The sequence below is a fragment of the Bombus affinis genome, chromosome 7 (assembly GCF_024516045.1).
Source record: "Bombus affinis isolate iyBomAffi1 chromosome 7, iyBomAffi1.2, whole genome shotgun sequence".
Lineage (NCBI taxonomy): Eukaryota > Metazoa > Arthropoda > Insecta > Hymenoptera > Apidae > Bombus > Bombus affinis.
The window spans coordinates 9,781,609-9,793,818 of NC_066350.1; the positions used below are offsets into that span (position 1 = coordinate 9,781,609).

The 12,210-nt window shown below is 41.6% G+C and overlaps 1 protein-coding gene across 5 annotated transcripts in view; it reads right to left on the bottom strand.

Moving 5' to 3' along the window:
- LOC126918311 (AF4/FMR2 family member lilli) overlaps window positions 1-12,210 on the bottom strand; it is a 169,130-nt gene that overhangs the window by 156,066 nt on the left and 854 nt on the right. For 2 of the 5 annotated variants that reach the window (XM_050726027.1, XM_050726032.1), the window contains exon 2: window positions 8,118-8,656. In XM_050726027.1, the coding sequence (XP_050581984.1) occupies window positions 8,118-8,179 (62 nt within the window). In that variant the 5' untranslated portion in view covers window positions 8,180-8,656. Of the gene's footprint in view, window positions 1-8,117; window positions 8,657-9,139; window positions 9,345-10,614; window positions 10,811-11,880; window positions 12,023-12,210 lie in introns of those variants that run through there. The other 3 variants (XM_050726031.1, XM_050726030.1, XM_050726028.1) reach the window with 3 other exon arrangements.

Below are 12,210 nucleotides of genomic sequence, written 5' to 3' on the forward strand. Positions count from 1 at the left end.
TTCCCGAGAAGAATTCTTCCATACCTTCGTCCCCCTACATTTTCCTAGTCATTCTTCCTCCTTGATTTCTATCTTTTCTATTCTTCGCTCCCCCAAACGACGTTCTCGAAGGGCGTTCAACCAAACCTCGGTAATTGCGTCCTACCGTTATTTAAGAGAAACAAATTACCGGCAGGTAGAATCGTTGGGTAGCAATCTAAACGTGTCGTCTATCGGTGAATCGTGAAATTGCGCGGATTTCATGCAGCTACACGATTACATTTAGAGATTCGGCCGCTAATTGCACGGTGAAGAAGCAGTTGTCGGAGAGGCACGATTATAATGGCGTAATCACGACGAAGCCATTGGGTAAGAAACTATAATGCGGCCGGCTGAGTGCACAAAGAATTACGCAGAAGGGAGAAATAATAATATTACGAAGACCAGACCCAGATAACGTGCTCTAATAACCGTCCACTTTTTTTACCAACTTATCACTAATGCCCGGTTTCATTCGTCCGTTCTCCATTCGATTACAGCGAGTCGATCGTTCCGCCGATCGATGGATAATCGATTCTTTTTCTCAGCCGAAAAGCTGTAAAGATTTCATTCCGCCATCCTCGATTACCTCTTGACATGCGAGAGACCCATTCACCTCGACTAAAGGTAACAGTAAGATTCTAAAGCGTTCTCCGTTAAAAATCATCGCGTTTTCTTCGTTCTTTATTAAACAATGACTATCCATGTATATAACTAGATTTAAAATTTGTATGCGTCGTTATCTCGTACATGTACCTGTATATGTACAACGACCGACATAACGCTGCATTTATTATCAACTTAAAAGCTGTAAGAACAGATGGCTCGTTCTAACGGCGCACGGAAGGCACTTCCACTACTTAAACTTGCAAAGAGGGAAGAAACAGTTACACCTTAAAAGTGGCCCTAAAGGCAAAGCTCGAGGAAAAATGGAGGAAAAAGTCGACGGGAATTGACACACTTCGGCAAAGCTAGCGTTTAAAAATTCGTTTGTAGTAACACGCGTCTCGTTTCACCCAGGCTGATATCTATAAAAGCAGCGAATCGTAACATATTCGGCTCGCGAATAGCAGAAAATTATGAATACACCGTTGAACGGCCGTCAATCCCGGCTAACCTTTACGAACGTCCTTTCGCGTCGTTCGTCGGTGGATCAATCATACACGACGTATAGCTGATAGGGCCTGATATTTTCACTGGCGAGAACGCCATTATAGAACAACTCGGAGGATTTTCTCACGGCAGAAGAAACAGACTGATGAGATCTAACTCGAGAGCTTTTTCAACTCCCTCCTGCTCAGACGCCAGCCTTCTCGTCAACGGTCCATTCAGGGTATATCGTTTATTTTTCAAACTTCCCTTAAGAATTCATTCAGGCATAATAACTTTGTCTCCTCGTATATATACCGTGAAAGGAAATGTTAAACGCAGAAGAATCGACGTTTCACCTTTTCAACCATTCTATCGTATCGTTTTGATTGAAACGATATTCAAACTTCAGAATCTGTTTGCCACTGAAGAGAAAAAATGGCCAGAGAAAAGGGGGAGAAGAATTTTCTTCGGTGATAAAGATGTTGGACGATAGTTGGCGGAGTATTAAAACACCAGGGAATTGTTACCGCAAATCCTGACAGGCTAGGAGGTATATCTGTGCGCGTGTCTATCGAGGTAAGACTAACTCGTATTTTCCCCTTCCTGTGTTCCCTTCCTTCGCCTTCGTTGTATCTGCCAGACATAGAGCGGTGCTCCAGTGCAGTCGCGGCGAAGCGCAATGCTACTGTCTTGTATTAGGGGGCGTTCACATCGCGTCGATAACAGACCAGAGAACGAGGCCATGCACCTCGACACTCAAACTTTCACCGCGAACGAAACCGAGCCAACTGGCGCTCGTTCGATGCTCACCAAACGCGAGAATAATTTCTTTGTCAACCTTCCGTTTTATCGAACGATTAAACGATACCGAAGCTAGCGAAAGAATTACAACAGCGGCATCGATTCTATCGAAGTGGACATATTGGACATATTGCAACTGATGCCTGATCTTTTATTGAAATTTATGATCTAATATCCGGCGTAACGCGCAGGATGATTTAATATCTAGAACGACGATATTCTTTATCGTATGGAGGCGGTTCTTTTCCCTTTTTCACGTTAAGCGAATTTTCAGCGTTATTTTGGACGTACGGTGGTCAATATGAACGTGTCTGAGGCGCAACCGTCGCGTTAGAAATCTGTCGGTGAAAGTGTTAGAGTGCATAGCTTCTTCTACCTGAAAGCCAGCGGCCGTTAGAATGTCCGAGAATAAGCAGCAATGCTTTCTGCGTAGTAAATCGGTCGAGCGGTCGGCCGATAGTCAACGACCAGAGAGAGGTAATATAAACAACTTTTGAAGTTGCCTGACTTTTCACGACCGTGTCTCGCTTCTGGCCCGCTAGATGGAATAGGGATAAAGACAGACGCTGCAGAAGAATCGAGAATCGAGCATAGTCAACGGACTTATTCAATTGCTCGCACATAGTCGCAAAATTTTTTCCGTTGATGATTACAGAGAAACGCATATATACGCAATTGGTTCGGTTGCTTAATAAACGTTCGGCTCATTTTGTCGAAAATGTTGATAGGAATATCGCTTGTATCGAGCAACGGTTGCTTTCTGGCGTACGAATGATTTTGCCTCGAAAACGGCGCTGTTCACGGTACCGTGGGTAAACACCAAGGCTGCCCTCGTATACACGCGAAGGAAAACGACAAGAACAGATCGGTGAGGAAATTCCCTGACAATCGCGATAGTTGCGTGGACGTTGGCGTACCGAGCAATTCTCCTTTTCGTCGGAAGGGTGAAAAAATTTCGTACGAACAAAATCGTTTGTACGGATATCTATGCTTCTATCTTTTCGAGCCTCGCATTGTAACTAAAGTTGGTATAAATACGATTAAGCCAGCGGCGCTCGTTGCGTCAGCAAAAGTGAAAATAAACGCGCCGCGATCTTCTCTGAATTTACCGAAAGTTCATGAAGATAGAGTTGCTTCCGTTTTTTTCTTTCCTTTTTTCTTTCTTTTTATAACGCGATTGCTCTCCGACGATTTAAACGTTGAAACATTTGTTCTCGTGTTGCGCGCGTATTTCTCCTGATGGAACTGCGCGCGTCGCGTATTTAAAATTCAATTATACGACACGAACTAGCACACATTAACTACTCATAACGATGATACACAGAACCATTTCCATTAATTATACAAAGCTATTAGCATTGATTGGATCGTATATTCGAGGCAAATGTAACGCGTGTCGCGTATTCGTTACATTCGCGAACCGCTTGGAAACGAGCAAAAGAAAAACAGGCCGGCAAATCGTTATAGATTTTCCCTACCGACTTTTACTCGCTGGATTATCAACAATGTCGTTATCGTGCTTTCATTATCAACCGTTATCGTGCGGCCAAAGTCGAAGGATCGAGACGAGTTCTATCCGAAGACGAGACTCTCTATTTTTAAAAGAGAGTATCGCCGTGTTCTTTGGCCCATTACAACGTGGAGCCAACTTCGACTAAACAGTTGGCGAAAGCGCTTCTACGGCCTTTCTCTTCGACGAATTATCAAGGATGGCCAAGCTCTCGTTTCCTCCGGTCGTCGTCGTGCCTGTCTATGAGAACTAAAAAAAATGTCTCCTTTTCGCACGTACAGTTTGCTCGAGTTCTGTCGACTTTGTACATATTAAATATTTACGACAATCGGAATTAATAGATTTTCGATCGAGTAAAGTATTACCTCGAAAGTGTGATTTTCGAGATAAGATTATGCGCGAAACGTTTCTCATCGATCGGCACTTTTTAGATTTAACGAAACGACTGATATTTTTAAAAGGTGTGCAATTTTCGAAATCAACGTTCCGAACGAAATACGATAATTTTCGAGACACAAGTACGTCTTAACGAATCATATCGCCGCAGTTTTTTGTAAAGGGAATTTATTAAACGAAGAATAAGAGGTAAGGGGAAAAACAGGTTACTGTATCAAGAACGTTGCATACCATAGGTACCCTGTGGTTAAGATAATGAGAAAAGAAATACGGCGCCATCGGTCGTCTTCCTACCCCATCGGTCTCTCCCTTCCCTTTCACCTTGTTATGTACTTCGCGAACATCACGCGTCTAATATACGACACGTGTTTGCAACGCGACACAAATTGGTAACGTAATAACTTTTGCTAAAGGACGAGTAATTGTTCGAGCCTCCGCATAGCATCATAGATTCCACATATAGAATCGTAGCTTTTGTTTTACGTTTCAGGGTAACAAGGCTCGATGTTCGAGTGACAGACATTTTTGTACCGCTCGAAGCGTTCGACTATTTTTAGAGAGAGTACAGAAATGATTCACCCTGCGCTTAAAAATAGCAACGGAGAGTCATCAAAATATGAATGGTCGAACGAAAATTGTTAGAATACGCATGATATCGTGCGATCTTCTTTTCTCTCGATCAAAGTATCGGGTTATCAGCGTGCTAATTAATTATACTTATCAACGCGATTACTTCGAGTCTATCGACATTCGCGGGAACGAAAGCCCGGGAGGCCCGCTTGCGCGACTTTCCGACGTCCTCTAACCCCAATAATAAAAATAAAAAGACACCGTTACGTTCTGTCCTTTCCTTGCCTAATATCACCTTTCCTCTTTACCCTTCTCCCCCGTGCTCTCTTCTTATATTATTTGTACTCGACCCGGTCGTTCCACGCGTTTGACATCAACACCGACACTGTCAACACAACGGTCATCGCAGTTGAAACCGTTCGCAGTGTCATACGCGGTAAGTACCACAGCTGTTGCCGAGAGGCACGCGACTAAACGCGCCGTGGCAATTAATTCGATTACGCTAAACCAATTTATTTTCATCGGCCAGGAAAATTAAACGATGTCGAACGAGCGTCGCGAAAAGCCGTATCCTTTTTCCCGGAACTCTATGGCTGGCGTGAGATAGCGAGAACACAAAAGGGCGGTGCCATCCAGAAGCGCAGTGTCACGCGTCCCTCTTTCTCTACCCTGTCTCTCGCTCTACGCTGTCCTTTTCGACCGGAAGCCTCCTCTCTCGCTCCGTTAGTCACGCATATAGACGCGCGCTCGCGCAACCCTTCGCGTGCCACGCGCGCGCCAAATCATCGAAACAAACGCGGCCGCGAAAGCTCGTTAGTTGTGTTGGAGAGAGTATACTCGAGCCGGCTTTAATTTCACCACCGAGGACCATTACCGAGTTACGCGCCCCGGGCCAACCGAGTATCATCGATAATACGATAGCACGAGGCACGAGTATCCAACTAACCGTAGCAGCGTGTATACCTACGCAGTGGCAGCATTCTCCGCGCGTTGAAATTTACTTACGAGCCGTACAATACACGTCTGTGAGAGGAAGACGCGGAAAGAAACTTCTCTAACGAATCGACACGATTTAACGAGGTCGCCGGATATTTTGGTCCCGAGGAAATTGTCGCGTTAACGCGTTCCTTATCACCGCGTGTCGCAAGTTCACCAGAAATTTCAGTAAATTCGTCAACAACGTTTTTCCACTCTTCTGTTGTTTTTCTTATCAACCATCAATTTCCTGAGATAAATTCGAGAATCGTTATGGAACGATTAGTCTCATTCGATGCTATCGATGACGTCATCTACCTTCGCCGACTTTCTGTCGGGTGCCACGAGATTTCCTATTCTCGAATCTATGTAAATGCCACGAAATTGTCGTTATCGTTTCGTACTTTGTAACGTACAAGTAATAAGCATCGAGAATATACGAACAAGAAGGTATACGATTTGTTCGTCCATTTCGTGCAACCTCGTCTGGTGCTTGAAAAGGCGGAAATACGGCGGCACAGAGAAGCACGATCATTTTTGCATGGATGACCTTGTCCTACATTCGCGCAGTCCCAATTACGAAATATGTTCCGATCAAAATTCAGTGCTCTTTAATCGATTCGCAATTCCGTCGAAATTCGTTGTTGCAAGTGGGGTCAAGAACGCTATTCTAATCACGCCGTACTTGTTGCGCGTTTATTCGATTCCGCTTCGCTCTCTCTCTCTCTCTCTCTCTCTCTCTCTCATGGTTATGCTTAGAACCGTCGCGTTTCGAGATTTCTGTATCCTCGTTATTCACATTTTTCGAACCAAGCAACCGTAAAGAAATACACGCATATAGGATAATGTCAAACAACGAATTCAGTCGATTTGATGGGGCGACTATATTTTTTTAGGTCGAAACGAAGAAAAACGAAGAAAAACGTTTTACCTCGCTTAATCGGCCTTATTCGCAGCCGATGCGAAAATTGAGATTCCTAACTAATTTTTATGTCATTGTCAATCAACAAATGCTTACATCTGGATGATTTGTACGCCTTCAATTATCTCCGTATTCTTTTATCATAAGCCCTCTAAAAGCCTCCCTAAATTCGTTTGTGCTCGTCCATGCAATTAGCATTTACGACTCTGCCTGGTACCCAGTATGATTCCTTCCACTATTAGCCAAACCGTTTCATTTGCTAGTGTTGCTACCGGATGCAGGATAATCTGTAGTCGAAGCCTACATCTAGCAATAAACCGAAGTACATGTAGGAATCGTCAAATCTTTATTGTTATTGCTTTCTTATAATGTGTTTATGGCAACCTAACCTTGAGGAAAATACCCTGAAGTTTTAAATAATTTCAATGTCTCGTTTGTGGTAGAGGACATCAGTTTCCAATTTTAACGACTATTGGGTTTCTTAACTCAGATCGTTTGTATCATTGGGTACCACTGGAACCTTAAGTCAAAAATAGATGGATATATATACAGTAAGATTTCAGTTAATTGATAAAATATCAAGTAAATAAATAAGGACATAATATAACCAGGTTCCTGTCTCGGTAAAAATAAACATTAATATTACCAAAAACGGTTGCATCTTTGTTTCAACAAACGAAACATCTGATACCAGTCATTTTGATTGGTTGGATAGTTCTAATGTTAATAATTATAAAAATATTAGTATTTATAATATAGTTAAAAATAACTGATGTTCTCTGATATGAAAGCAAAATCATTCAAAGCGGAGAAAGAGCGTGGCCGAACAACGTATATATTTCGTATGTTGATAGCAAAAACCTCGCAATTAACCAAGTGTAATTTGCGTCCACAAACGCTACACTTCGCGACGCTGCCAGTATCACGACCGTCTAACCGCATGCATGCCACAACAAAAAACAAATTAGCGCGATCAACATGCATTGAATGTGTTAAACGGTACACTTGCACGCACACGCCTTGGGAAAATCGTTCGATCGGTTTTTAACGTAAAAGTGAATTCGCGACGGAAATTCGCGAGAGAAACAGAGAGAAGTCGATTCTGACGATCGTCCTCACCGATATTTCTCACACTGTACCGTCGATTGTATCCGAGGAGACATTACGAATTACGATGAATTAATCGAGCAAATTGCTGTTGAATGTTAAATTGATGTTGGTAAGAGTAAGCTAAACGCTGACACTGCATTTCGCGCGATGAGTGCGTAAGCAATACGCCTCGGTCGACATAGTACCCTTTCTAGTTTCGTGTTCAACGAACTTTGTATCATATAGAGCATAGACAATACTTTTTCAGTCGATAATATTATCGTTTGATCGTTATTTATGAATTTTGAAAAATATGTGAAATGTTTAATATTTGAAAGACTAAAAATATTGTCAAATCGCTGATATTTTTGATTTTAGAGGAACGAATTATATGTATATGATTCAACTGTAGCAACGCAGGCTACACGATCGGAGACAGTCGGTCGAACAGAGGCCAACGTATTTAAAAACAGAAGCGAACCAGCAGACCGGTTAGACACCAAGGAGATCAGCCTCTGGTCGAGTAATCGAATAAAATGAATCTTTCATGTCACACTTTTCTCCGGTCATTATCAACGTTCAAGCGAGACACGAATTGTTTATAGTCGTTGTGTACTTGTTCTACGAAGCAACGCGATCCAAATACGTACATAGTTGGGTAAACTGATCTTTAACGCGACTACGTAAATTACGAAAGTCAGATAAAAGTAGGATAAGGTTTGAAAGAGAATCACATAGACTCACCTCGATAAGGTGCCCTTGAGCAGAGGATTCCTGTCGTCATAGTATCCACCGGACAACGACATCTTCAAGTAATCCAAGCAATGGGCACGTGGCACTTTGCACTGACACTACGGCACTGCATCACTGTCGCGTGATCTGTTAACTTTCCATTCACCGTACCGACATTATACTCGATTAACTAGGTGCACGACGCATCGTTTTCCAAAAAAAAGAAAAAAAAAAAAAAGAAAAAAGAAAGAAGTCAAATTCACCAATAACTAGAAAATAATTGACACTCGCGTAAACGCATATCACGGAAACGCGTTACATAGCGGGTTGGGTAACCATGTTTTGTATGTTACGTATAACGACATACTTCACAACTATCCGGTGAGATAACAACCACCCGATACCGTCAACAAGTTGCTAGTACTTCTTGCGATCTGAATCTCACCAATTATCTAGATTGCTTTCTTACTTTTCCTCGGTAGGTCGATTCAATGTTCAGCATCGATCGTCAGATGACACTTTCCGGCGGACTTCCCTCAACTTGTGACTACCTAAACACAGAAATTTTCGTTTAACGAGTTGCTATTTTCAGTCTCTTTCTACGCTACTTTCAAACTACGCATGTTCTTAGTTTTATCTACACACGCACAAAATGCGAACATCGTAGCGGAAACATGGCTACCTATGAAGTAACCCCCATCCCTTTCGTAATATATGATTCAGTTCTATTCCAAATTATCGCTAAAATTTTCACGAAACTGTGTCGAAACGTTAATGGTTCAAAACAAATAGTCGTCAGGTTATTATTGGATCGTCTGTTTGTCGCATTCGACGGTTATTTTCCATTCGGACAGTCGAGGTCACCATTATTACAAACAGTTGGCGCCAAAATCCTGCTACGTTCAATCCGCTCGGGTGAAAGTCCTTGCAGCAAGTATTCGAGGAAACATTGTAGTAGGTCGCTGTGAATTTTCACGCTTCTCGACGAATGCACCAAACTTAACAAACTAGACCAAACGATTCATCGTTCTTACTTCGTCGATCCAGTAGAGTATATCGTTAGGGATACGTCTCGCGATGATGCTCCGTAAATGGTCGAAGAATAACGATCCACACGTGTCTTCCAGCGAAGAAACGTTAAGATAAGTGTCACGGTTGAAAGCGGAACGTGCCAGGTGAGTCCATCGAGCACGTCGTTTATTTATAAACTAAGGGAACTCGAGAGAGAACGCAGGAGCGAGGGAGACCAACGGAGTGTCCCTCGCGTTTCGTTTACCGTTCGTAAACTACAGTCGGCGCGTACTTCGAGGACCACGTGTTACTTATCCGATCTTTCGATTGGCCGTGCGATTTCAAGATGGCGCGACTGTTGACCTGTCAATGCAAATTCATGATCCTGTATGCATTTCTTTTTTTGGAAATTTTAAACATCATTGCTCCCAAAAACTTTCATTATTCGTTAATAACAAGTAAAATTAGTTGAACCGTTCTTTTTTCTCATTTTACTACAACGGACGAGAAAATATGAAACGTTAGGATAATATTAGAAGTCAAATATACATAATATTTTGTAAATATATCGCATTTGCGTGACTATTTAATATATAATTATTAATATGGAATAAAAATATATAGATATGTATATGTAAAATACGTTATTCAGTACATGAAGGATCATCCATTGCAACAGTATGTCATAAGCTATAATTATTCCTTTCTCTCACAGGTTCTGACTCGTCTATGCACTTTCACTGTATCTTCTACGACTCTCGAGTCAAATGCGCGTTAAAATTGTCGACACAATAGCAAATAAGACATATTTTTTCTTATCTCTGAATCATTATTCTTTCTAAGGATTATCTCTTAAGAAATAATTCATACATTCAAAGTATCAATAGAAAGACTATATAGAACATTTCCGATTATTAAATTTTTATCAAAAGTTCTAGTATATTGTACTATATTGAATTGTATATAGATATATAACAATGGCTTTAGTAGGAACGCACAAACCACAATCCTTTTGCGAACCGATGTACCGTTTTCACCAACAATTCAAATGAAAAATATTTGATACAACAAAAGTAAGTTGCTACTCGTCAGTTCATTGTCATTTTTAAACAAATTATTCACATCATTTACACTAACTTTTTAAAAACTTTAAAACAAAAAAGTATAAAAACCTTTTTCGTAGTCTAGAAACTCAGAGTCCATGTTAACCGGATGAATTAAAAAAAATATGGTTGCACGATTTTTTCAACTGTAAACTAAAAGACGTTTTTGAAGGATGGGTAACGAGGCGAAAAGTCGAGGAGTAAAAGCGTTACATGATTCAAGGACGTACGCTAAGTGGGATCGTGATCCAGTCGATAAGCAGCTGTAGGTGCAACGAACGTTGTACCCTTACAGTTCGTGTACTTGTACGCGGCGCTGATCGAAGTAGAAAAAGCGCCCTCACCAACTATCCTGGTCTACTCACGAAAAAAGAACGACAGACTCGAATGCTTACTGGAAAATCGGTACCGTAAGCGTTCCACTTCTCTTTCATTCTCTTTCTCCTTTTGTCTCCTTTCCTCTCTCGCTCGCTCGTTCTCTCTTCCTCTTACTCCTTCTTAAAAGAAAACCGCTCCGGAATCCGCGTCTTGGAATGCGAGGCGACGAGACTTGGCTTCTTAGCACGAACGCAACCTGTCCACGCTATTTCCCCCACTGCGGACCTGCTGATCCTCCTAGCTCGACATGTCCATCCCCACCCCAAAGTCTGAGCGATGCAAACATGATTGCACTCACACCAATGAATATGCCATTTATTTGCTACTTCGTATGACCGAATAGATGCGTCGTTTGCCAGCGCGTCTCGGGTTCTTGTTCATTTACGTATATATACGACGCGTATGAATTTACCAGGAGTAGAAATTATTTCGCTGATTATCTATACACAAGAAAACGATATCCATATGTTGTTTTTCCATGGAATAATACAAAATATTTTTAATTGCATTTACTTCAACAATTTTTTCCTCTTTTTTTTTGAATTCATATACGGGACTCTGAATAAGAATTTTCGTTTTCAAAGCATGAGAAATGTTAAAAAAAACTTAAGATCAATCAAGGACATCGAATGTAGGCAACATTTTGACAAGAAACGATGTAAAGTTCCTACTTAAAATACGAAGGTTCTGCCGAGCACAAATGGAATCTGTCCACGCTATTTCCTCTATCATCTCTCCTACCCGTTTCCCCTTCGCCTCCTTTTCTACGCTCTTCTACCTGGTATAAGTGCTCGTACACCAACGACGCCTGTATCTATATTTGCCGGATCCCCGTCTAAGGTGTGTGAATACTAATACTTTACCGGCTATTGTAAGTACGTACAACACGGTTTTACTTATTTACCCTACACATGTGCACTCGATATGTGTAGATACAGCACGCGTCTTATTTACCGAGCGATAAAGAGAGAAAGACTGATCCAGAGAAAAAGAGAAACAGAGAGATAGCGCCGCGACACGAGCTATTTTTCAAACTCAATGCACGTCTAAGCGATGATCAGTTTTAGCGACGAAACGATCATTTGGTGGAAAAAAAATATATCTATATCTATGAACAGCTCGAAAAAAGTTGGATATAATCTATCATGAATTCTTTTAAAGCTATCGCTATTCTGCTTTCTTCTCTTTTTTCAAAGCAAAGAGTAAAAATCCCAAAACATCAGCGACAATTAATTTTAATCGCTAAAAATAAAAACACGAATCCAACGATACCGAGTACTTACAAACGTATCAGTTTATCCCCTCGATTTCTCAAGTGAAAACGAGTGAATTTTGGCGTCGAAACTATATAAAACAAAGATGAATTTCATTAGAGACTGCCTGTGTGCCTCACTTCACTGTTACAGTACACGAGAATAGGCGCGATCACAAACAGAAATTCTGAAATCTTTTGCTTCCGTGAACAGTGCGACATACGTTGTGAATACACGCGCGAGAAACATACCCCTCCGCCACCGTTTCGCATTGTCGAGCATACAGGCCACGTTCTGTTTTCTTGTGCACAGTCGCAACACCACGGATCATTCCCTAGGAATAAAGTCGTTCACAAGATC